The 27,831-nt window shown below is 42.4% G+C and overlaps 1 protein-coding gene across 1 annotated transcript in view; it reads right to left on the bottom strand.

Annotated features, from left to right (window-relative positions):
• Positions 1-5,123: 5,123 nt before the first annotated feature.
• The window catches only part of CHMP4C (charged multivesicular body protein 4C), a 31,954-nt gene continuing 9,246 nt past the window's right edge, over positions 5,124-27,831 (bottom strand). Inside the window, exons 2-5 of the mRNA XM_020787542.3 lie at positions 18,598-18,775; positions 14,360-14,468; positions 11,194-11,302; positions 5,124-8,104 (exon numbers count right to left, since the gene is read on the bottom strand). Of these exons, the coding sequence (XP_020643201.1) occupies positions 8,040-8,104; positions 11,194-11,302; positions 14,360-14,468; positions 18,598-18,775 (461 nt within the window). The 3' untranslated portion in view covers positions 5,124-8,039. The remainder of the gene's footprint in view (positions 8,105-11,193; positions 11,303-14,359; positions 14,469-18,597; positions 18,776-27,831) is intronic.

Here is a 27,831-nt window from a genome sequence, read left to right as displayed (position 1 = left end):
GGCTGATAACATATGAAGTTCAACAACTGGCAGGCTACACAGTCTGCAGTGCTGTCGTAGTCCACTGTGAAACCAGCAAAATTGCAGAGCCAGAGCTGCAGGTAAAGGATTTACAGTACACTTAATTTTATGAGAGAATCAGGCCACTGGACAGCTCTGGGCCCTACCTATGGCTATCAGAAAAATGGAGCATGGTGATAGGTGTAAGTACCTTGGAATTTAGCTGAAAGAATAGTAGGGTCATACCTATGCAATAAAACTCTGAATAGAGAAAGCCTGGATTTATTGCAGGACATTAAAGAATTTATGTGATTGAGATAGTGACCAACACAGAATTTCTAATGTGAATAAAGTCCAAAAAAAAAATATATCACAGAACACATTAAAAGCAGCTTAGAATACTTCAGCCTTGTAATGAGAAATGAAAAATACAGACTGTTATATCTGATCATCCAAGGTAAAATAAGTGCAGGAACAAAAGTCAGTGTAGAGTCACGGTTAGAGAGAAATGATAAGACCGGAGTGACTTTAGTTGTACAGTAGTACCTTGCTTAACAATTACCTCATTAAACGATGAATCTGCTTCACGATGAGGTTTTTGCAATCGCTTTTGTGATCGCAAAACGATGTTTCAAAGGGCTTTTTTCACTTCCCGACGATCGGTTCCCTGCTTTGGGAACCAATTCTTTGCATTACGACAATTAAAACAGCTGATTGTTGGGTCTCAAAATGTCCACCCACTGTGCAAAATGGTTCCCCGCTGTGCTTTAGGATGGATTTTTCGCTTTACAAGCACCCAAAAATGGCCGCCCCATGGAGAATCTTTGCTGGACGCTGAGGTATTTAGCCCATTGGAACGCATTGAACCGGTTTTCAATGCATTTCTATGGGCTTTTTTATTTCGCTTGACAAGGATTTTGCTCTACAGTAATTTCACTGGAACAGATTATCCTCGTCAAGCGAGGCACCACTGTATAGCTTCACCTAGCAATCTAACCTCAAATGTTGACTGCGAGCAGGTAAAGAGACAAAGTTTCAAAAGCTCTGACTTTTGTTTCACAGGAGCTATTTTTAAACAAGAAGTCTTTTTGTGGTTTTGACGTGGGCATTAAAAATAATTTTAAGGAGCACGGGGAAATTGAATCTTTATTTGTTCAAATTCCAGACAGGGAGAGTGAAGGGGGAAAGTCAACCTACCCCATTTCCCCTAAAATAAGACCTAACCTGAAAATAAGCCCTAATATAATTTTTCAGGATACTCATAATATAAGCACTACCCCCAAAATAAGCCTCAGATACATGAAACCCTACCCTCCACCATTGTGCAGCAACCAGAAGAAGATGACATGACTGTATTTGAGTAAATATAGATTATTGAACATGAAAAATAAATTAAACATCCCCTGAAAATAAGTCGTAATGTGTTTTTTGGAGCAAAAAATTAAGACCCCGTCTTATTTTCGGGAAAACATGGTAGCAGATGTGGTTTTTGTTCTGCCATCCCCCTGGACTTTTAAACCTGAACATGAACAGTTTTGACATGCTCTTTAAACTGGTTCTGGTTATACTGATTTCCTTCCTTCCACAAAGATATTGGGACAGAATTGGTTAAGCCACAGTTGAATCCAGGGCGCCACCTAGAGGCCACAAAAGAGCCCATCTTCTGCAGGTGCTAACAGAATGACCCATAACAAAATATAATCTTCTGATAAGGTATGTTGCTCCAAAGTACACAAAAAGTGAAGCAGTTTAATGGGATTACAGTATATGATCTTCTCATAACTGCTTAATCTGTCTACTACATTTTAGTCGAACTCTTATCATTTGCCTCTTTAACTGCAATGTTTTTGTACTGGGTGTACATCGCTCTGAAACTTTCGATCTGGAGTTGATTTGTATAAATAAACGAAAACTTGCTTTTATTTTATGTACACTGTTGGCATTAAAGTAACAAAACCATCATCGTTGCCACTTCTAAACGTGCACTTTGACTGAATAGGTTTAGAAATTGCCTACTAGAAAGCATTTTCTGTCAATTATATTGGAAGATCTACCTACGGATTCTGTTGATTTACAGACTAATCATAAGTGGGTGCAACTAGTTTTACTCCCCAGTAGCAATCTTAGAAAAGAAGCCTCGATCAACCAGGCAAAAATAATATGATGCAACTCCTAGTTGTTATGACCATAGCTTCAACATGCTTTGTTTTGCTTGTACTGTATTTACTGGGGGGAAAAACATCAGGGTTCATGTTTCAGTTTGCTTTCAAGGTATATTTCAAGTAGGCAGGATGCTGTTTGCCATTGACTTATTGGAACTGAACTGAAAAATAATGTGTGGCATAGCAGATAACCTCAGGCTTCTGTTACTCAAGTATTCAGGGAAACCAAGCCCTATGAGGAAACACTGAAAGGACTAGGCGTGTTTATCCTTGAGAAAAGAGAACTGAGGGAAGATCTGATAGCACTTTTCAAACACTTGAAAGGTAGTATTCAGAGGAGGGGCAAGATCTATTCTCAATCATCCCAGAGTGCAGGGCATGTAACAATGCGCTGAAGCTGCAGGAAGCCATATGTATTCTCTGCCTTGTCTTCTAGTGCTGGAAAAATAGAATCCACAGCAAAAATTTTGCCTACAGAAAATATCTTTAATAGAAGGCCAAAAAAATGAGTATATAACTGATGCAACTTATCAGCAATAGTTTATATACACTTCCCCTATCTTCTGTCACGCATGGGAAGTAATTTGCCAATATCCTGAAGTGACTCATTTATAAGACCCATTTCCGTAGGGATTATTAGACTTGATTAAATCAACCTAATCAAGCCTGACTATTTCAAAGCGGCCCACACTAGCTCAATCCCTGCTGCTAGTGTAGCTGTAGCCTAATCCTACTACAGAATGCATATGTTTATCATAAACCAAAGGACAATGATGAATGATGAATACTGTACATCACAAGCCTCTTCACATAGAACCATAGCTTCATTCTGGCATCGAGTAAAAACTGATAGTGCTGAAACTGCATCTTGAATCAGGTGTTCCAGGTGTCTGGACTCCTCTGTAGAACTGAATGACTTTTCTACAGTAAGCTAGCAATACTCACTTGTAATCAATATACAGTTAACTTCCCCAGATATTATATATTTTTCTGAGGATTCAGAAATTATTGTGAATAAAAACAAATCAGCTTATTTGCTTACATTAGGCTTGAACATCTTTGTCCCTCCAGATTTTTTTTACACAACTCTCATCAATCCAGTAGAACCATGAGTAAAGAACTATGAACTAAGGCTTTTCTTTAATGACTGGTGATCTGAGAGGGGTTTTAAATGTACTGTTGTACTCTGTTGTTTTAAATGTGTTTTAGTATTGATCTTAGTTACTATTTTAATATAATACTTTTAAAATAATTACTGCCTTGGATCCTTTTGGGGAGAAAGGTGGGATTGAAATCTTTTTAATAATAATAATAATAATATGGTAAATGTAGTTCCAAACATCTGGAGGCCCCAAAATTGCCTTCAATGAAACAAAGCTTTCTGCAGACCTGACAGTTAGTGGCACCTCCAGGGAATACAGATCTACACTCCACCCCCATCTTTTAATGAATTTTAGTACAACCCTATGCTTTCTCAGTCTTATTAGTAAAACTTAGTGTGTTCAAGAGGATACTTAGAAATCTCATTCACCTACAACAAACACACCTGGCTGTTGGAACCACTGAATACCATGGTACTTGGCTTCATTATATATGCATAGCACTATACACACCTCAGAGTTAGCGTTTATTCTGTATTTAGGACATTGACAGGAATGAAACTGCTGTTGCCTATAAATTGGTTTGGAACTACACAAGGAGTCACCAGAAAGTTGGCTACAGAGTTGGATCTCTGAAATCGGGCAAAACTGTATGATCTGCATATAGAAGTTAATTATAGGTCTAGCTCTTTCTGAAACAGCATGCTTCATGATTTTTTTTCTACCAAAGCCACTAGACTATCAGCTAAAAGTATTCTACTTCTACATGCTTCTCTCTCACCTTCCCACTTAGTTCTGAGTACCAGCTTTTACAGCAAAAGCAGATGAAGTCCCCAAACAATATCAGAGTTCATGAGTAGCACATGAATGGTACACTTGAATAATAATTCAATTATATGCCTAAAGTTACATGCACATGCCATAGAATGAGGTTTTTTAACTTCTGTGTCTTCAGGATTAGTTTGCTTTGTATTTTGATAGGTTGCCAAGAGGTAAACACAGGCTTAATTTAAAAGTCTGATTGAGTAGACACACAGTTCTGAAGAAATGCCCATACAAAATGCATTTAGTTTGACCATCAGTTAAATGAAACAAATCCTATAATAAATCAAAATTCCTCAATATTTAAAAAATAAAAACAAAATTTGTGGTCAGGAGCTCAAAAAACTTATGTGTATAGAATTTTGCTAAATTTTGTGGGGAAGGAGACATAGATGCACACGGGGCAACATTCTACTTGGATCCTTGCCAACCAGTGCAAATATTTGTACAAAAGTGTGCATTTCAGGGTAGTCAACAAAGTGCTGTGGAGCTGCTCTAAACTACATTTCCCATAATCCCTGAACTTTAGCCATTCTATCTGAGACTGTTAAGAAGTGAAGCCCAACACATCTGCAGGGCACCAAATTTCTTAACCCTTGAGAAAAACAAGTTTAGTGCCTAACAGCCTGATCATAAATCCATTTGAAAGGATATTATATCCAACAAGGATGGAGCTACATGCACAAGGCATCAAAAAGTTGCCCTTGTATTGATTTCTACCTCCAGAAAATCTCCTGAGATCTTCTATTTCAGGGATCTTAGATCCCTGAAGTATGGGAAAGGCAGAATATAAATAAAGAAATAATGCCTAAAATCCTGTTACTTATATCCATGGTGCACAACAAGAAATATGTCCGCCAACTTCTTCTGGCAATTTTTTAACCAAGATCTATGCTAATTGTGTTACATCACCATGAAGACATAATTCTGGCCAGGAAATAGCATGTACAGTATTTCATTACATCTGTCCTGAGAGGTACACACATCATTTCTCTTTTCAACAGAATGAAGAATTTCTCAGCATAAACACCAGGAAAACTCAATTAAATGAATTTAATGTGATATGTATAACACATTAATATTATATGTGTACATACTTTTTTAAAAAAAGTTTTAGGACGGGCACATAATCAGAGACATGCAAGGGCTCCTGCAACTTTCCCCAGCCTACTGCTCTTCTGATGTGTTGGACTACAACTCCCACTCAGCAGGGGCACTGGGAGTTGCAGCCAACACACCTGGACAGCACCAGATTGGGGGAAATCAGTTTCCTTATTACTATAGTAATATAGTAGAAAATGGATCCTCCACCACCGCCCTGCATGAACAGCAGCACACTTACAAGCAGAGGTCAGTATCCTAATCAGAGTGCTAAGTACAATCAATATGATCCTTCCCCTCCAGTCCTGATACCAGGTCCCCTTTACATGCCTAAGCTTGCAAAGAATGAAATACCAAGGGGTGCAAAGAAGAGTGTGCCAGAGCAAGGGGAATCTCTTCCATAATTAGATAATGTAACAGGATATTGGCCAGAGGGAATGGCCTGTTTTAAAGTACTATGCACTCACCTGTTTAAAACACTTCCTGTTTTCTGCACACTAGAAGTGCTTGGAATTTTGAGTCTCAGGCCCAAAAACAAATCACTCCCAAATCTCTATGTGTGGCCAGCTATCACATTTCCAACCTCCTTTTTTATATCATTAAATGCCGACTAGGAGCCTAACAGTCAGTCTACTGTAACCCCACTAATGATAAGCCCACTTATAGAAAGAAAACCTTTCAAAATCAATCACAATGTATGTGACAGCTTCCTGGGCTCCATTTCTGAGTCAAGTGCAAATAAATTCATTTTTATAACAACATATTTTACTTCCTTTCAATATTCAGTTAGCTCTCTCCATAATAGGTTCCATTTCCCAGTACTTTTTCTTAAACGGCTATGTAGGCATTATGGTACACAAAGTCACATAAATTATTCCAATTCTGTGATCAAACATTTGAACAGAAAAGTGCTTCATTAAGACAAGGAAAAAGAGAAGGAAATTAAATAAACAGAACAAGAACATTTCTGAAGAGCTATTAAGATTAACTGTTTGACAATAGTTCTCCAAAAAAGCGTCAACATGAAAAAAATCAGCTATTCAAAATAAACAACAAACAAAAGCTAAGTGAAGGTAGAATGCAATATGTTGTTCTCAGTGATTCTCATTCTGCAGAAAGTGCTTGAAGTTCTTGGATTGCAACTTTCATGTTCTAAAACAGGGGTGGAAACCCTGTGTGAACTCTCCATCATGCCCAAACATTGGTCATGTCGCCTGGGGATGATGGGAATTCAACAGCTTCTGGGGGATGTGTTTCTCCTACACACAGGCATACACACAATCTTGAAGGCTCTTTATTTTTAAAGGGTTTGATTAAATCAGTTACACTTATCCTCCTGCACCTGTCATCTTCATTAACAATAAATTAATCAAATTCATGTAAGAGTTGGCGGTGACTTTTAGCACTAACAACTGCCAAGCAAAGGAAATCATACTGAGTATTTTAGATTCTACGGTGATTCGTGACATATAGGCACTGATAAAGTGGGCTCTTTCCTGACAAAGCATGTATATTACTAATCAGTGGATGATCCACCATCTCCAAAGTCCTGACAGATTACACAGACCAGGGCAGTATCAGAGAGAGAAGGTAGGTTTCCCTAAGGACAGTTCCTTTCTTTTTAAAATTTATTTCCACTGACAGATAAAATTAACTAGTTGATTATTCCAGTTATGGATCCTTTCATGGGATGACTTTGGATCTGAAAAATCTAGGGCTACTACCAACCCACCCTGGAACATCTCAAGGAACAGGTGTTGCAGCAGTGGGGAGAGGTAGCTTTGGAACTACTGGCAGTAGATCCATGTTAATAGAGTGTTTTGTGACAGTCTTCTGCAATTTTTTTTATCAGATCTTGTCCATGCAAATGAAGGGACACTCCGACATAATCCAAACCCCTTCCAGACAGTAATTGGGCAGCCTAGGATTGCATTTTAAAGCTGAAATCTTGTTGCTTAGCATTGTATGTCGCATACAATGTGACAGTGGGCCTCTGGATCAGTGGGGATTAGGTGAGTAAAAACCTCCATAAACTGCAATTTTGGCACAGTAAGTCACAACTAGAGGAGCCCCATTTGAATTAATGGAGGATTCAATGGGCCTACTTTAGTGCAATTAATTATTCTAAGCAACAGGCTTGCAACCTTGGTCTTTAAGGTGAGATACTATTCTCACTCACTCCATACTGTGTGTGAAAGGGAAACCCTGTCTAAATCAAAGAACGTCAAAAGTGCCATCTTGTCATCGTCTTCAAGTGGGATTGGAGCAATCACATATTTCATTCATTCAAAACCTGTTCTAAAAACCCACAAAAGGACAATTCACCTTTACCTTTTCTATCTCACAGTATCAGACTCATGGCTGCACTCCCCTTTGCAGCAAACTGTTTTTGCAGCCTGCATGTTCTCAATAAAAGCCAATATAGTTTTCTAAAGGTAAAAACAAGGGCCTGGGAGAAATGCATGAAGTGGTTCACAGCCTTATTCTCCTTTTATGGAACTGAACTTGCTTTAGTTCGTATACAGTTGTGCCTATTACACATACAGCTTCAATATCACATGTAAAGGCTGTACAGAAAGAGACTAGCCAGTCAATTTCCATTTGTAATGTAGAAACATCATCTGGTTTCTTCAGTATATGTATAAAAAAAAGAAAATCAGAGAAGGGTACATCTGAAGGAGACAGAGCACTGTGAAAAAGAAGTCTTGAGTATTGCCAACTTTTTATAAATGTACCCCCACAAACCCCACCAAGGACCAGTTTTGGTTTCTGTCAAACACAAACAAGTTCTGTGTATAAAAAAACTGTTCATGAGTTCCTTTCATTACATCCACTGTAAACCTCTGAAAAGGTGTTAAGAAGCCCATGCTGCCAGCTGCTTCATATCATCATCATCTTCCACCCTCTTCTTCGATGATGCTGTAGAGCAAAAGATAAGTAATAAATGTTTAACATTAATGAATAACAAGGTACAAATGGGACAACTCAGTGGATAGCCTTGATCATGCTATAGCCAATCCAAATTCTAATGAGACCAAATGAATGATGTGATCACTGTTGTCACCACTGATGACCTCAGCAAAAGATGTGTACCAGGAACTGTTCTCATAGCCTGGGGTTAAATCTGAAATCAAGTCTTTAGATCCAGTTGCCCTAGATCAATTTCTGAAATGTGCATGATCCTGACTATAGTCAGCTGTGACTCTATACTTGGTGTACTATGTTCCCCAGTGTGTGCAAATTTACATTTTGGACAACTCTTAGAATTTGGGTGGGGGGTTATGGAAACAGTAGTCCAATAAAGTAATGCTTTCAATCTCTATCTTCCCCAAAACTGTTGTTATTAATTAATTTATTCATTTTTTTTAAATGAACCATCTAGCAAACTGCTACTCTGGATGGTATACAACAACAGTAAAGGCACTATAAAAGTGGTTTAGCTCAATTATAAAACTGAACCTACGTCCAGGCATAATCAAGTACTGTACGGGATGGACGTCCTAGAAATGTAGTTTCAGAAGAAATAGCTATGATTGTGATAGCATATGAGACAAAAAGAAAAAGAAAAAGAAGATCAAATAAAGAAGATCGAAACATTGTAGGACCTTAAAGACTAACTGCTATATTTTAATGTCAGCTTTTGTGGACAAGTCCACTTCTAGGTGTCTGAGGAAGTGGGCTTGTCCATGAAAGCTCACATTAAAATATAGCAGTTAGTCTTTAAGGTGCCACTAAATCCTAAAAATGGGAATTAATAGAAAGAGGAAAACAGCCAGCCAAATGTATAAATGAGAACAAAATCTTTAAAGGCTACTTATGCAGGATGGCATTAATCAGAAACCTCTACTATTTCTACAAAGTTATTGAAGTTTACAAAATGGGTGATTACAAGACATCTGATTATGATACATTTATGAATGCTTGCATTTTCTTATTACTGGTGTGTACATATTACATATACACCTGAGGAGCTATTGTTAAATAATGGTCTAAAATCAAGTGATTCATATGTTAGGGGCAGGTGTGACTATGAAACACAAGATCATTAATATTCTGAACTGTAACTTTGGCTAATGTTGTCTGAGCCATGATAGCAGTGCAGTTCCCATCCCAATTCTTCACATTAGCATGAACATAGATCTTCTTATCACTTAACAGATTCACTCAGGGCACCAGTGGCTTCCCCTGTTGACAATGGCCTAAGTCCCTCAAAGAGGACAAGGGCAGAGTGGGCCTGCAAATGGAGGGCTTGTACCCAAACAATGGAAAAGAGATCGGCAAGACACTTCTTCCATTGATGTTGACTATAGCAGGTGCACTGATTAATACAGCTCTCTAGAATTTTGCAACACATTTGTACTTGCGGATAAGGCTCAGAGAGAAATAGAATTTCCCAGGAGGCCTGGTTGTGGAAAGGTTAATGTGATTAGAGTCAATGAAAAAGCTACGAATTTAGTAGCTGCAAGTTATATGGCAGGCTCCATCTGTTGTTTTAAAAACAAAAACAGAAGTACTACAGCACATTTCACATTATCAAATTTATTTCACCGTGAAATAAATATGCCTCATTCTTTTATTTACTGTTATAAATGCTGAATCAGACCAAACAGTGATGTCTTTAAATGTTATTGTTTGAGATGGAATTTTTAAAAAATTATTTGGTTTTCTCAGCTGTAAGCAGAAAGATTTTCTTACATTAAAGGCACTGCTTTTGTTTTGTTTTTCAGGTTTATTGTTATTTTAAATTTAATTTATGTTGCTTATGAACTTTTCATATTGGTTCAGAAAGCTCTGTCTCATTTCAGGATTACAGGCTGTGTGTTCCCCAAGATATTTCTGGACACAAGTCCCATGAAGCTTAGCCAGGATTGCAAATGGCTAAACTCCGGGAGGCAGTGGAAGACAGGAGGGCCTGGTGTGCTCTGGTCCATGGGGTCACGAAGAGTTGGACATGACTTAACGACTAAACAACAACAAAGGACCACTGAACCTGCAAGTCCCAAAACATCTGGAAGAGCTCACATTCCCCATAACTGTTTTGTGATATAGACATAATGGAAAGACTGCTGTTCTGAAAAGCAACTGTGAAATGCTCAGACAAGCATGGTTAGCATTGCACTGGCTACATTCTCCATGGCAAGCAATTCATGAAACAGCTCACCTTGCAGATGCAGAGATATTTTGAAACACATGGTGCAAATAAAGACATTAAAATGTGCAGGCACAAAATATGCATGTTGAACTGCTTCAAAAACACACCCATGCAGATGAGCCTCATTTAGTTGCAGTGTTAAGCAGTTTTTCTTTGGTACACACTTAAGCGATCAGTATGTGCCTGGTCAGCAACAACCTACAGTGGTGCCTCGCATAGCGAACGCTTCGCTATGCGATGAAACCGCATAACGAAGGGTCCCAGGCCATCGCTGGAGCGTTCGCTCAGCGATGGCCCCTATGGGCTTTTTTCGCTATGCGATGATCGCGCGGACGCGATCAAAGCATAGCGAACACCTGATCGGCGGTTCCAAAATGGCCGCCGCTAAAACAAAATGGCGACCGCTGTTTTGCCTCGCTAACGAGGCATCCAAAATGGCCGCCGCAATGGAGGAAACTCGCACAACGGTGAGTTTTAAGTCCACAGGAACGTATTAAATCAGTTTTAATACGTTCCTATGGGCTTTTTTGTTTCACTTAGCGATGGATTCGCTGAGCGAGGGTTAATCCGGAACGGATTAACCTCGCTAAGCGAGGCACCACTGTACTCGGGAAGATTCTTCTTTAAGCTCTCTAGATTCACTCAGCATGATTTGGCACCCAGCAGCAAAAGGTCAAAGCAATTAAGCCAGAGTGCTAAAGTCAATGGAGCTGCAGGCACTTGTGCCACAAATAGGCAGGTCAACAGCTCAAAAACAAGAGATGAAGTTAACCAAGCTGAATTACGCATATACTATGGCATCTCCCTTACATTCTAATACCAATAGTAAAAAATAGCTTATCATAAAACAGTTTACCAGGATGGGAAGGCAGTGGTGTAGCTGGTACGTTTGGTAATCGCACATTGCTCATTTTATTATTCAGTTCTTCTTGCTCCAATTCCTCTAATTCCGCCAGAAGCTCATCCTGAAAGTAAAGATTTAGCCAGTAATTTTTCAAGAAAGTAGTATTCATTATATCAATTAGATTACAATATTTTTACAAAAAGTGTAGTTGCTAATGGCAATGGAAAATCCGCTCTTGGAAAACAGGCAAGAAAGTTTCATCAAACTGGCCAAAAAAAAAATTCTTCTGGGCTTTCAACATGACAGAAGTGACTTACATAAGGGAATTCAACTGTCTACTTTATTGAAGATTAATAGCAGGGCTCAGATTGCAATAGACCAGTGGTTCCCAACCTTGGGTGGATGCCCAGATGTTATTGAACTAAAGCTCCCGGAATCCTTCACCACAAGCTATGTTGTCCAGGTTTTCTGGGAGTTGTAGTCCAAGAACATCTGGGGACCTGAGGTTGGGAATCACAGAGACTGCTGAGCTACTTTCACAAGGATTAGGGGACAAGGGGTGACATTTAGAGTTAAGAAGAGTCACTGTATTATTTAGAACAATGCTAGAGACTATTTTCTTGGATTGAGAGGCTATGGCTGAATGCTTAACATGAGGTTCAGGATGGTGAAAAAGTCAGAACAGACCAACCAACAGTATTTGGTATTTGGGACAAGAAGCAAGTGTGAATCGGAGCTTGGAAACTGCTTATTGGATCTAATGCATTAACTTAAAAAAAATATTTTTGTGTTAACAAGAGGACAAGTCAACTGATACTTCGAAAGCAAAGCTGCCAGAATCCAATTGCTGACTTATGCTTACATACTTTTGATGACAAATTGCTATTCATTAATGAGGTACTGTTCCAAGTCATGTGACTAAGTGCATACCAAAGAACACAACTAGCACCTCATTAAAAAGAGGCAATTTGCAGCAAAGATTGGCACGATTTCCCTTAGTTTGGTGCCTTTTATCAAAACTGGAAGTGACTGGAACAGATTGCCCACAGAGCCCTTCAATTTTGTTTAATGAAGTATACTGGGGGGTCTGAGGTGGCTAGCAGACCACATTTTGCCCACTCTCTTCCAGTTCCGTCACAATACACAGTGAGAATCCTTAGAGCATAACTCATAAATTTACATTTGAGTCTTTCTGAAAGAGGACAGCACGTGGTAGCAGAGCCATGTTTCAAGAACAAACCCCTACACACCCTACTAAAGAGGCAAACGAGACAATTCTGAAATACTTATCAGTGACACTACGCTGACCTCTGAGAAAAAATGGGCAACAATACTGTGTCCAAGTCACTATTTCATAGTGAATCATGTTCTGTAAGTTTGGATCCTTATACAATTATTTGTTATATTAAAAATCCAACGAACTATATTAGTGATGGAGAAAAATGGTTAACAAGGAACCTCACATATATTTCTGACAATTTTCCTCAGAATAACCTGAAATTTGTTTTTTGCCATTTAAAAAGATAGTTTCACAGTCTGAATGCATTTAAAGAACAATGTTAAGTGTTTGGAAGCAAGCTTGACATGTTTTACCATTCACAAAATAATTCTTATTTATGCTGTGTCTATTTTATGTTCTCACATTTCATTACCTGGTGTTCTCCACTGAGCAGAGTGAGTGTGCTCCGATGGTGACTGACCTAGTGTCTGTCCCCTTGTCACGATCAGATCACCACCTAATTAAATGCAATCTCACAGTGGCTCTCCCTCCCCGTGGGGAGCAAGGACCTGCTTTAATGGTTCACCCTCAAAGGTTATTGGATCCTATAGGATTCCAGGACACCATGAGAGGGATTCCGGCCGATTTGACTGGCGCTCCTGTAGATCCTGATTGATAGCTGGCTGGCCGCCGCCACCAGGGCTGTTGACACGATCACACCTAAATGCCCTCTCCGGTGCAGAGATCGCCCTTCGCCCTGGTTTAATCCAGAGCTGCACTCAATGAAGCGAAATAGGAGAAGGCTAGAGCGCAAATGGAGGCAGAACCCAACAAAAATAATCAAATAGCTGTCAGAATTGTGACTAACCTCTACCAATCTAAGGCGAAAGCTAGTCGATCTTACTTCACTGTCCAGATAAGCAAAACCTCCAACCAGCAGGTGGAACTTTTCCATATAGTCCGCAATCTATCCAGAGTTGGTCATAGTGACTGGCCTCCCACTAGCATCTCACCTTACCAATTTGCAGCCTTTTAAAAATCAAAAGTGGAGGCCATCTGCCGGGATCTTACCCCCCATTTGAAAACAGTGGATTGAGCAAAGACACCCAGTGCTCTGTCTTGCCCAATGAGACTTAACCACTTTCAGCCTGTGACGTCAGACATGATGGACAGAGTGTTTGACCGCTGTCACGCCACCACCTCATCCCTTGACCCTTGCCCGGCCTGGCTAATCAAAGCAGCCAGGCCTATAACATCTCAATGGGCTATGGCAATAATTAATGGGTCTCTCCAGGAAGGCAAGGTTCCCCTTGCCCTCAAGGAGACACTCATTAGGCCCATTAGGAAGAAACCGAGCTTGGCGGCGGATATTGGTAATTATAAGCCCGTCACCAATGTTTTTTTCCTCAGCAAGGTAGTTGAGAGGGTGGTGGCCAATCAGCTGCAGGCTCTTCTGCATAAAACCAATGCCCTGGATCCATTCCAGTCAGACTTCAGGCTGTGCCGCAACACTGAAACAGCACTGGTTGCCCTGTTTGATGACCTACTGAGGGAGGCAGACAGGGGCAAAATATCTCTGCTGATCCTCCTCGATATCTCAGCCTAACATCGAGGAAGGCCCAGAAGAAAAGAACAAGGAACAGGGCCTTCTCAGCAGTGGCCCCTCGCCTTTGGAACAACTTGCCATTGGAGATCTGTCTGGGTCCCTCTCTGGATGTTTTCAGGAATAAACTTAAAACCTGGCTATTTGGGCAGGCCTTCCCTCCTGCCGTATCTTAATTTCTTATACTTTTGCCACCTTGGATCTATAATGTATAATATATGTTTTTGGCTTTATTGTTTTTAAATTTGTAAACCGCCCAGAGTAGACCTTTGGTTTAGATGGGTGGAATGAATGAATGAATGAATGAATGAATGAATGAATGAATGAATGAATAAATAAATAAATAAATAACCAACCTCGTCAAAATCATCACCAATTTTTCTTGTAAGAGCTTCTGTAATTTCCTGTGCAATATCTTGTTGTTCAGTTATGTCTTGCATCATATCATCAATTTTGTCCAAGTCCCTGATGAAACAAACACGCCATTTAAACCAAACCTTCTGTAGCACCCTTGAATATCTAAATTACCACAGTGGCACACAGAATTAGGTGCAATAGTAGCATACAAAGTACGAACTACCAATAAATATCAGCATTAAAGATGTTGTAAAAGTTCTCAGATGTCCAAAGCATGAAATAATAACGAAGGCCTAAATCCAACTGCTAGTCACAACTAAAATAAACCTACTGAATCAATTATTGGTTGAAATCTAGCAGTAAATTGAATGTAGAGTAGGCTCATTGAATCCATTAAGCTTTGGTGAGTGAACTCCTCTGTAAGTTCCATTGATGCAATGGGCCAGTTCTAGTGCAACTTACTACTAGTTTTCAGCCACTGAATGGCAAGTGCATGCAAATTTCTTCAATTCAATGGGTTTACTTTAACTGGCACTAGCAATGAAATTCAGGCCAAGGTCTTCACCTGGTATCTAAAAGGATTGATCTAGGCACCTGGTGAACCTCTCTGATTAGTAGGGGGAGAATTTCTATGACATCTCATTTTTCCCCTGCAACCTATGTTTGAGCTTATGAGTGGGTCTGAATATGTTTATGAATAATTTAGTGAGAAAGGCCAGATTACTCATAAACACATTTGAATTTCTTTATGGGTTTAAATGTAGGTTGCAAAGAAAATGTGAAATGTCATGGAAATCTTCCCCCTATCGATAAGGAATGCCATAAACATGAGGGGAATAATGAGAAGTTCCTCCCATCAGTTAGCATCTCAACTCAAATAGCTAGAGTACTTGAAGGAGAATTTCCAATTTCAGTGCACAGTCAGGTAACTGTGTACAGTATTGGTCTGGAAATTTACTGTATAAAATACGAGGGATAGGTTTTTTTAAATTTCTTGGACTACAAATCCCAGAAATCTCACTATAGATACCTAAATATGGCTCACCAGGCAGAAAGATCTCAAATGGAAGGCTTGAGGCTTAGTAGAGCTAGCTCCACATAGCTTCCTGTCCAGAAAGAAAGCTTTCAGCAAGCATTGGGACAGGAAAAGGAAGCTTAGCCTACCTAAACCTCAAAATGTTCCAGTTTAGGCCTTTTTCTCTCAGGTGAGCTACTTTAGGTGTGTAAGTCAGGTGGAACTCCCAGAATGGGGAAAGGTGGGATTTGCAGTCCAAGAAATATGAAAATCCCATTCCCATAAAATATACTGATACCCTAGTTCGTGAATATCATGTTTAGTGGGGGGCAGAAAAAAAAGAAATAAATGCAATGAAGCACCTTGTATTTACAAAACTCTTGATCTAAGAATAGCTTATCTCATCAAGATGATAACACACTGACCTGGTCAGAGAAAAAGTGTGTCCCACTCAGGACATCACAGTTTAACCTCTCTGAAGGGGGTGTTGTTATTTTATTATTTATTTATTACTTAAATGTGTATATCACTTCCCATTAGTGTCGAAGCACTACTCTGGGCAGTTTACAATAATTAACAAAATGAAATGAAATGAAAACTATTTAAAACCAAATAACAACTAACCAATAAACCAAATGGTGCAAACTATAGAACAAAATGATGGACAAAAGATGGTCAGCTTGGGTTGGTGTGGAAAGCCTCCCTGAAAAGCCATGTCTTCAGTTGCCTCCTGAATGGCCACAGTGAGGAGAACAGGCGAAGCTCCTCTGGAAGCTGCTTCCACAAGGTTGGGGCCACCACAAAGAAGGCCCTACTCCTAGTAGATGACTTATGGGCCTCCCTTGGGGTGGCCACCTGAAGAAGCCTTGCCTGTGATGAACTGGTGGGTTGGGCAGATGACATAGGGGAAAGATGCTCTGAAAAGTAACATGGGCCCAAACTGTGTAAAGCTTTGTACATGAGTGTCAAAACCTTGAATCTGATCCAGGAGGTAACAGGTAAACAGGGGAGGCAAGCGAGAAATGGGGTGATATGGTCAAACATGCTTACACCAACTACCAGTCTGGCTGCTACATTCTGGATCCACTGTAGTCTCTGGATCAGTATCTAAGGAAGCCCTATGTAGACAGCATTGCAGTAATCAATCTGAAAGATGACCAGCACCTGCACCAAGGTCCTGAAGGAGCTCTCATCTAGGTAGGGGTGGAGTTGGGTGATTAGCCTAGCTTGTTTAAAGGCTGATCTGGACACAGCTGCAGCCTGGGACTCTCCAGAAAGAGCCAGCTGCAGAAGAATTCCCAAGTTACAAACTTGGTTCATAAATGGGAGGGTGATGATATCCAGCCTAGGGACAATCCTCCCCCAACCTTTTGGAGCCTCTCTTCTGAAGCAAAATCTCTGTCTTCTCTGGGTTCAGTTTGAGCCTGTTTGCCCTGGCCCAATCCAGTACTAAAGCCAGGCAGCGCTCAAGCATCTGGATGGCATCCACTGCAGAGGTGGTAATGGAGAGCACACTGATGACACCTTACTCCAAAACTCCTGATGACACCCCCCTCAGCAGCTTCACATAGATGTTGAACAGCATAATGGGGAACCCCACACCTTAAGAGTCCAAGGGGCAGACACCTCATCTCCTAGTTGAACTCTCTGGAGAAGGATTGGAACGAGCTCAACACTAAGCCTCCAATCCCAATCTCTGACAGCCTGTCCAGGAAGATACTGTGGTCAACGGTATCAAAAGCCACTGAGAGACTCAAGGGTACCAACAGGCTACATCTGCCCCTGTAAACCTCCCTTAAATGATCATCCTGCAGTGCGACCAGTGCTAGTACCTCGCCACAGTCTGAATCCAGACTGGAATGAATCAAAGCACTCCTGCTCCTTCAGGTATGTCTGGAGCTGATTTGCCACCATCTTTGAAATAGAGCCTTCAGTCTAGATACAATAGATTGTAATGAACTTACAGGTCATACAGTGGGCCCTCGACTTATGAACGACCCTAGCTACAAACATTTCGGGTTACAAACCCGATCTCATCACAAGTAGAAAACCCTACTTGCGAACACAGATTGGGTTATGAACCCAAAAGGAAGGGAGAAAGGGCGGGATATTAGAATTTCCTGCCCTTCTTCCCTGCCTTTGGAGCTTTCAAAAGGCTTCCTCCAACATCGGAGGAAGCCTTCTGAAACCTCCGAAGCCAAAAAGGCAGGGAGAAAGTGCGGGAAGTTCGAACTTCTCCCGCTTTCTCCCTGCCTTTTTGGCTTCGGAAGCAAGCCGGCCGGCCAGGGAGAAATCAGCTACCTCCTTTCACCCAATGCCGAGTTTGCGCTGGGCTGAGCTCAGCTGGCGCGAAGGGGACTTACTGTCGGGTGAAAGGAGGGAGCTGATTTCAAACTTCCCACGCTTTCTCCCTGCCTTTTTGGCTTCAGAGAACTCCGAAGCCGCCCATCACGGCGGCGGGGACCCCCAGGAAGGCCTCCCAGGGCTTGCACACCACTATGGGAGACCTCCCTAGGGGTCCTCGCCTCCGCGATTGGTGCCTTCAGAGGTTTCAAAGGGCTTTCTCCAACATCGGAGAAAGCCCTTTGAAAACTCCAAAGGCAGCGGAGTGCCAGGGGGCTAGAGCAGGCCGGGCACCTTGCCGCTCGCCCCCAGCCGCGGGGAGCCAGCAGAGGGCCGGGAGGCTTCAGAGTGCTAAGTCCTTTTTTAAAAAAACTTTTCTGTATGGGTTTTTGGAGGGTGGGTTTGGACTGGGGGGTTATGTTTCTGTGGTTTGTGTGTATGTGTTTGTTTGTTTGTTTTTTGCAGTTCCCAACGTGGGACTTGCTCTTTTTCTTCTTCTTTTTTTTGTTGTTTTTTTTTTTTTTTTTTTTGAAATGCTGGAACGGATTAATTCCATTCCCATGCATTTCAATGGGAAATGGTAGGTCGACTTACGAACTTTCTGAGGTACGAACGTCCTCCTAGAACGGATTAAGTTCATAAGTCGAGGGCCCACTGTATTAAATAGGGCTAATACAGGGCACTGAATATTGGACATAAAATGTAACGGGCAAAACAAGGCCTGATTACAGCTAGGAACAAAACTTTACTACAGTATTAGGAGGCTTAACCAATATAATTGTCCAGCATGCATGTATGCACACAGAAAGGAAAGTTTATGCCCCTCAACCATGAACTACATTTTCTATAGGCTACTGTGGACAATTTTTTTCCACTTACATATTTTCATGCACTTTCTTCATAGCCTGAGCAGCATAACCCATATTCTTGAACACCTCTGTGTTAGTATAGGAATTTTCAAGAGCTTCACGCTGGAATTCAATGGTGGAAAGTGTCCCATCAATTTGGCTCAACTGTTTCTCATATCTCTTTTTCCTTTTCAGTGCTTGTAGTGCAGCTGTTGGCATAACAAATGAAAGATGTTAGATATATACCATTTCACAACACAGACTTTCCCAACCTAGTGCCTTCCTTCCAGGTGTGTTGGGCTACAGCTGCCATTATTCAGCACCAAAATAACTACTGGCTGGACATGACGGGAACTGTATTTCATCACATCTGGAAGACATCATGATGGGAAACCCTGTCGGAATAAAATGCGGTGTAAAGAGAACTGGTTGCTTCAATACTTAACATCAATTTTTAAAAATTATTGTTTAATTTAAAATATTTTTATCTCGCCTTTCTCCTCAGAAAGGACCCAAGATGACTTACATCATAAAAGACAATAAATAAGAGGACCAAATAGGTACGGAAGCAAATACAACTAAAAACTTAACTAAAGGCAAAATAACAAGAAATCTATCAGGTCACAAAGAGTTCTAAGTATAGTTTAGTTTTCTTGGGGGTTTTTTCTGAGACAGTCAAATTTACATTTGTAAAAATGAGGCTATGAGGTTCAATGACATTATTTTAAAATTCAGAATAAAATACTCCACGCTGTAGTTTACCAAGAATTGGGAGAAAAAAATACAAATCACATATGCTTGAAAAATATTATCCTCTACAGCGGAGACTCAAAAAAATTGCTTACTCTCAGGTAAGTATAGGATTGCAGCCATAGCTACTGTAAGCTTCACTTAAATAAGGTATTAGTGCCACTACAGTGGACCCTTGACTTACAGACGGCTTGACTTACGTACGGACTTTTTGAGTTACAGACTTCTCTGGCTGCAATATTTAGGTTTGACTTGCAGACTGAGATTTGACATACAGACCAGAAAAAAACCAAAATGGAACAAAAACGGCCTGTTACGGGATTAATCGGTTTTCAATGCACTGTAGGTCAATGGAGACTTGACTTACAGACTTTTTGACTGGAGAACCGCCTTCCAATACGGATTAAGTTCTCAATTCAAGACCCCACTGTATATGGCATATATTATGGAACAGGATTTTAATCTGTTATTTCAAATTTCATGCAGTTCATTCCATTTTTTTTTACTTCTGCCACTTTCTATCTGTATGCTTCCAAGCAGCTTCTTTTGTGAACTGCAATGCTCAAATTCAAACACAAAAATGATGGCAGGAAGGTGTTTACCATCTGTGAAAGATATATGAACCAAGAACTCTGGCTATTATGTGAAGTCTAGGATTGTTTATAGCATCCATGCAAAGACTGCTCTCTGTAATTTCCAGCAATTTTTCAGACAGGAACTGGGTAGGGCAAATCCGTTTCTGCATCAGATTCCAGAGGAGGGCAATTGGAATTATTCCAAGGAAATGCAAGCTTCTTTGAGCAAACTTTTCACTTTGGAATAGTTAGACTCTCATCAGGTTACACCTTCTGCCACACATAGGCAAATATCAAATATAAAAATAACAATGGAAGTAATGATATATGAATATAGCTCTCTCAATACCTTTTGTTGAGCGGATTACTTGCTAGGGTGGTATTTCCTCACTAGGATTGGCATCCCAAGGAATAGCTTTAGATCTCTCTAGAATGACTGCAATAGAGTCTGACTAATATGGGGAACATGACAACATTAAGATGGCGCCGGTAGCGGGCGATTAGCGATTATCTCCGCCGCGCCGGCTTGCCTCTTGCGCTATCTTCCTTTTCCCCCTCTACTTTCACTTTTTTTTTTCCTCACTCTTTCTTCTCCTCCCCCCGACTTTCTACACCCTCTCCTCACTTTTTACGATCGCTGGCAGCTGGTTTGAGTGCGGGACCGCGGGCTGGAGCCGGAGCATAAACGCGGAGCCGTGGCTGAGGTCCGATTTGGGCTTCCCGGCTTCAGCGGAGCTCGGACGCTCGGGTGCCTTGCGGACCGAAGGAGGTGGCGTTTGGGGCGCTCTGCGCCATTCGAGAGCCGGACCTCAAGACCGCCAGAGAGTCGCCTGCCAGAGAACGGGTTTGCCGACCAGGCTTGTGCCAGGGCCCTTCCTTGAGGTGGAAATCGACCGCTGACGGCTGGACGCCCGATCCCCTCGATCTTTATTCCTCCGACCGCATGGTTGAGGTCGGAGTTTGGAGCCTGGATTGATAGATCTCCCGGGGCGAGCGGTGGGGGGTCGTGCTGTCTCTGAGAGCTGCGGACCCCTGCTGCTGGACCAAAGAGGCAAATTTTCGGGGGCGAGGTGGTGGATGGAAGACCTTCACCAATCGAAGCCAGCCTGTCGGACGGCCGCCATGTTGGGTTCCCTGTGGGCAGCTTTTGTTCTGTTTCCAGCCTCAGACTGTTTACCCTCCCTTCCCTGGTCTGTCTGCAGAAACATCTTGCTACTTTCTCAAGGAAGGGTAAAGGGGAAAATAGGGACTAATCATCATTCTGCCTGGTTTCTGCTGATCCCGATGCTGCCTGTTGTCCATAAATTGAACAACTCCGTGAGTAACATCTCCACTTCGGCACTTTCTCTGGACTTAACATTACCCAAACAGCCTTTGAAAAATTTACTAACATCAATAACTTCATTAAGAACAGTAAAACCCAAAGGGTAAGGCTGCGAGCCAGCAGAGGATGGACTTGATCTAGTTGGGGGGTGGGGGTAACACTTCTGTTATTTTACTATGTTTTATATATATATATTTTTTATTTAAATTAATTTACTTTGTACTTGTTTAAATTTGTATTGGAACGTTTGTGTTATCAGTTAAGTTGATTTTTTAATTATTATTTTTTCTCTCTCTTTCTTTTTCCCTTATTCTGTCTGGCATGGAGTGGGAGGCCTGCTTGACCAGCGAGGGGCCTTTCAACATCTCAGTGGTTATGGGTAGAGGGCGATATGGCGTTGGCGCAACCCCTACTCATGTTAGTAGAATGGTGAACAGATGTCTGAAGGCTGTTCACTGTTCTGAGGCTGTGACCAACCCCCAGAATCGAGGTAGCCAGTTCAGCCAGCCTTCCACTCTAACCCTGCTGCTGTTGAATGCCAGGTCTGTATCCAACAAACCCCAGCTAATTCAAGATCTTATTCTGGAGGAGGATGCAGACCTGGCATGCATAACCGAGACGTGGCTTAATGGGGAGGGTGGACCTCCTCTGGCTCTCATCTGCCCGCCCGGTTATGATGTCCAGCACCAGGGTAGACTGGAAGGGCGGGGGGGGGGAGTAGCCATTGTCTATAAATCCACCTTGGAGGTTACCAGGCGCTCCTCGGCGGTAAGGCCGGGTTTAGAGGCCCTCCATGTGTCGATTGGGGCCAGGGATGGAATTGGGATTTTGCTGGGCTACCGCGCTCCCTGCGGTCCAGCCACTTCCCTTCCGGAGCTGGCTGACTTCGTCTCCGCGGCATTGTTGGGATCCCCGAGGCTTGTAGTCTTGGGTGATTTCAATGTGCATGCGGAGGCGGAGGTTACTGGGCCGGCTTCTGAGTTCTTGGAAACCATGGCTTCCTTGAACATGTCCCAACATGTCAACGGCCCCACTCACGTGGGTGGTCATACACTGGACCTGGTCTTTTCCTCCAATTGGGGCGAGAGTGGTCTGATGGTGACGGACCTGGTGCCAGTCCCCTTGTCATGGTCAGATCACCACCTGATTAAGTGTAACCTCACAGTGGCTCTCCCCCCACGCAGGGAGCAGGGGCCTATTGCTATGGCCCGCCCTCGAAGACTACTGGATCCGAGTGGCTTCCAGGATGCCATGAGAGGGATTACCGCTGACCTGGCTAGCGCTCCTGTCGACGTCCTGGTGGACAGCTGGTCCATCGCTGCCACCCGGGCAGTGGACACGATCGCGCCCAAACGCCCTCTCCGGCGCAGAACTCGCCCGGCGCCCTGGTTCGACCAGGAGCTCCGGGCGATGAAGCGAAATAGGAGAAGGCTAGAGCGTAGATGGAGGAAGAATCCGACGGATAATAACTGGATAGCCGTTAAGGTCGCAACTAACCTTTACCTGAATAAGGTGAAGGCTGCCAGTAGATCATTCTTCGCTAACCGGATAAGCGAAGCTTCCAACCAGCAGGCGGAACTTTTCCGTATAGTGCGCGACCTATCCGGAGTTGGCCCGGGAGATAGGCCTCCCCCTAGCTTTTTACCGGACCAATTTGCGGCATTTTTTAAATCTAAAGTGGAGGCCATCCGCCGGGAGCTCTCTCCTTTTTTGAACACAGTGAATCGAGCTGAGATGTCCAGCGCTCCGTCTTGCCCGGTTATTCTCGATTCTTTTCAGCCAGTAACGCCTGATTCTGTGACCAGAGTGCTTGACCGCTGTCGGGCCACCACCTCCTCCTTGGACCCTTGCCCGGCCTGGCTAATCAAAGCAGCCAGGCCGAAAACAACTGAATGGGCCACAGCAATAATAAATGGGTCTTTCCTTGAGGGCAGATTCCCATCTGCCCTCAAGGAGACACTCATTAGGCCCATACGAAAGAAATCTAGTTTGGCGGCGGACGAAATTGGCAATTACAGGCCCGTCGCCAATATTTCTTTCATGAGCAAAGTGGTGGAGAGGGTGGTGGCAGACCAGCTTCAGGCACTCCTGGATGAATCAGATGCACTGGATCCATTCCAGTCGGGCTTCAGGCCGCGCCACGGGACAGAGACGGCATTGGTCGCCCTGCATGATGACCTGCTGAGGGAGGCCGACAGGGGCAAAACGTCTCTGTTGGTCCTCCTTGATATTTCGGTGGCCTTTGATACCGTCGACCACGGTATCCTCCTGGGGAGGCTCTCCGAGCTGGGAATCGGTGGCCTGGCGTTAGCCTGGCTCCGTTCCTTCTTGGAGGACCGCCCCCAGAGAGTTCAGCTTGGGGAGAATGTCTCGGCCCCGTGGAGCTCCAATTGTGTGGTTCCGCAGGGATCGATTATCTCCCCAATGCTATTTAACATCTATATGAGGCCGCTAGCGGGGATCATCAGGGGGTGTGGAGCGATGTGTCATCAGTATGCTGATGACACTCAGCTCTACATCTCCTTTTTACCAACTGCAGGTGATGCCGTCCTGACCCTCCAGCGCTGCCTGGAGACTATACTGGAATGGTTGCAGGAAAACGGCCTGCGGCTGAACCCGGACAAGACGGAAGTCCTGAGGGTGGGGCCCCCCGTAGTTGGTGGCCTGGTTGGCCCTCTCTCTTTTGGGGGGGCGACCTTGGCCCCGGCGAGCGGGGTCCGCAGCCTGGGCATACATTTGGACCCGACGCTCACCATGGAAACACAGGTGACGTCGGTCGTCCGCTCCACCTATTTCCATCTCTGGCGGATTGCCCGGCTGCGGCCCTATCTCGACACGGGGGCCCTCACTACCTTAGTACACGCACTCGTAATCTCAAGATTAGATCACTGTAACGCGCTCTACGTGGGGCTACCTTTGAGGCTGATACGGAAACTTCAGATGGTGCAGAATGCAGCAGCCAGACTCCTCACTGGTGGGAGAAAATATCATCACATCTCCCCCATCCTGGCTAGACTGCACTGGCTGCCCATTCGTTTCCGTATCGACTTCAAAGTTTTAATGCTCACTTATAAGGCCCTAAACGGTTTGGGACCTCGATACTTGGCGGAACGCCTTCACCCACCAAGTTCTACCCGAACCACCCGCGCGAGCCAGGAGGTGAGGCTGAGGAGCCTGACGCCGAGGGAGGCCCGGAGGGAGAAGACAAGAAACCGGGCCTTCTCGGCGGTGGCTCCTCGCCTTTGGAACAATCTCCCTCCCGAGATTCGCGCGGCCCCTTCGCTGGGTACATTCAAAACTCAATTAAAAACATGGCTTTATGTCAAGGCCTTCCCTCCTGCCAGCTTCTAAGCTAATTTAAATTATTCCTTTCTTCTTTCCTATTTATTATTTATGATTACTATGTTCTGTTATTGATATTTTGTACTTATGTTATTATAATTTTATACTTTTTGTGTTAGCCGCTCAGAGTGGTACCGACCTACCAGATGGGCGGGATATAAATCAAATAAATAAATAAATAAATAAATAAATAAATAAACAGCCCTGTGGCTCAATGGTTAAACTACAGTACTGCAGTCAAGCCTCTACTCGCAACCTGAGTTTAATCCCAGGCAGGTAGCTGGCCAAAGGTTGACTCTACAGCTCCCACAATTCTTTATCAGCCATTCTGTGTGGGGCTAATGAGAGGTCAAGAGAGACTTTGTTTGCAAGTCCAGCTGTTGATGCACTGAACTTTGAAGGAATTATGTGCGTGGACAAAAAATATGTTCTTAATGTCACTTGACCCTGAATTAACTGATGGCACAAAGCATCTTGGAGACGTGATCTCTCTTCCTCTGGGGACCTGGTGCATCTTCTGTATATGAAGGTACCTATGTTGTCTGCATTCACCTATCAATTAGTATTCAACATCGCCACTTGAAGCCAAAAACATTTCCACCAATCTTGACTCCAAGAGCAAATCAGGAACTGGATTGCTGAGTGTGCCTCTTTAAGAGAAATGTCCAGAAGGCTTGTGTGCCAGCAGGCCATGCTAACTGTCACTTTTAAAGGAAATGCCCCTTGAACTTCACATTTCTCATCTAAATGGGAAGAACACAATAGTGTCCTACTGCATGGTGTCTGTAGTTCTTAAAGAGGCTGTTGGGCAGAAAACCAGTCTTCACTGATTTTTATAATACACCGTAAAGTTGACAGAAAACTTATCTTAAAACAATCAGCTTCTTCTCTCACACATAATCAGTAGTGGCAAGAGATAAATAAAATAATTTTCCATTCACCCCTGAAGGAGCTGCTGAACAAGACACAGACTGCACTGATACAGTAGCCAAAATATGAGGATTCATATAAAAAAAAATCTCTTGTCCTTTTGGTCTGGTTGCAACATAGCCTCAGACCATGTCATAAACCACCCTGAGCATTTAAACAAAGTGGGTCATATTTATGAATACATATTTTTAACAGATATCACTCCCTTCAGTTTACATTGTCAAGGTAAGTATATATAGGCAACACATATGCCATTCTACAGTAAATACAGTGGTGCCTTGCATAACGAGCGCACCGTTTAATGACAAATTTGCATAGCGATCCCTTTTTTGGGTTCACTAATGCAATCGCATACCGATGGCCTCTATGGGCAAAACCCGCTTTGCGACGATCGGTAAGCGTTTCGCTTACCGATCTTCGCATTGCGATGTCGGGGAATCAGCTGTTCGGTGGTTCCAAAATGGCCGCCGGAACACCCAAAATGGCCGCCCACATTGTTTTCGCGCCCTGCCCTCGCTTACCGAGGGCGCGAAAATGGCGGCGCTATGGGGAAACTTCGCACAACGGTGAGTTTTAGAGCCACAGGAACGCATTAAACTAAGTTTCTGTGTTTCTATGCCGTTTTCTGTTCCATATAGCGATGTTTCCCCATAGCGACGGTTAATCCAGAACGGATTAACCTCGCTATGCGGGGCACCACTTATATTTTCCTTAGTTTTGAAAAACTTAGTATCCTATTGTTTATCTAATCTGAAATATCAACTACCTCAGAACAGACACACACTGATACAGATTATGTATGTAAATAACATAAGCCGAACAAACAGAAAGGCGAATAATCATTCATTAAAAATTATTGGAATACTCCAGGTTAATTAATGTAGAATTATTAGATTAAAGTAGGGTTGTGGATTAAGAAAGATGAGAAACACTGATGAATATCCAGTGATTTGAAGTCATGCTCAAATTTCACAGCACAGCATTAGGTAAAACTGGTAATGAGTCCACATTTTTCAAGCCAATTAGTAATGTATTTATTTGTTCAGTAAATGTTCAGTCAACATGACTTCCCCTCAGTACTTCACAATGCTAAATGATAAACTTACTTCACAGATATTCTGAAAGACTGGAAAAAGATTTCCCCATTCCAAAGATTCAGAAAAAAAGAAGAAAGCCAGAAAGGAAGTCAGAGCAATCTGGGGAAAGAAGAGTAACAGCACAGGTCACAACACTGCACAGATTTTCTCAAAAATCCTTTGCTTTAACAACACAATGATTTAGAGGAGCAGCAGTTTGAAAAAGGTAGCAGGAAAGTATATTCTTGGACACAGTTTGTACATGTTGTCTGAAATCCTGTTGCTTAGCACAGTAAGTTTCAACTAAAATAGCCCCACTCAATCATTTTTATTTTATTTAAATTTTTAACCCACCTTTCTAATTAAAAAAAAACCCAAGCCAGCTTACAACAATTACAAGACAGTATTAAAGTAATAACAGTGAGATACAATACTAAAAAAGGATCAATGAATACAATACCCAAAAAATCAGAGGAACTGACTCACGAAATCTCTAATAAGTCAAAGAGTCTACTTTAGCTATGATTTACTACAATAAGCAACAGGATTTCAGCCACGGTGACATACCAAATTACCAAAAACAAACCCAAAACAAAACAAAAAAATCCTTGGAAGAACAGAAATTAAGTAAGCATAAAGCCTATCAAAGCACGCTATTCCAAATCACGTATTGCTCAAATTAGGAGCTAGGAGGGAATCAAAACAATTTTCTTCACAAGTACAAAAAGAATGAAAAATATAATTACACCTATAGTATGCCATAACCATAACACAAAATGGAAAGAATTCCAGAAAGTCCCTAATAAAAGCAGATTTTGTCAATTTCTTCTCCAGCTGTAGCACAAACAATCCCCACCACCAATCCACATAAGCAGAGGGGAGTGGAAAGGGAAAGATAAAATCCCTTCCTTTTGAGTTGGTTAAAACTGCACGTAACCAGTTGGAATATGACAGGAAGAAAAACTGGGATTTTGATTTGCAAAAATTATTCTTCATGTCTTATCAAGACAAAATGCTGTTGTTTTTGTTTACACCACCATTACTTTGTTTACATCACCCTTGGAGGCAAAGCTAGCACATGCAAGATAAACGGAGTGAAGAATTGTTAGTGTAATTTGTACTTTATGAAACAGACCACTTTATTCATGAAGATCACACAATTCTCAGAGTCATGCCCATTTATGGGTAGATCTCACAGAACATGTGGGACTTTTCGCTACTAAGGAAGTGATTTTTATGTGAACTGGGCTAGATCAGCCTCACTGCAC

Source organism: Pogona vitticeps, chromosome 4 (assembly GCF_051106095.1).
Source record: "Pogona vitticeps strain Pit_001003342236 chromosome 4, PviZW2.1, whole genome shotgun sequence".
Classification (NCBI taxonomy): domain Eukaryota; kingdom Metazoa; phylum Chordata; class Lepidosauria; order Squamata; family Agamidae; genus Pogona; species Pogona vitticeps.
Note: the sequence above shows the minus strand (reverse complement) of the source record. Positions and strands in the feature narration are given on the sequence as shown.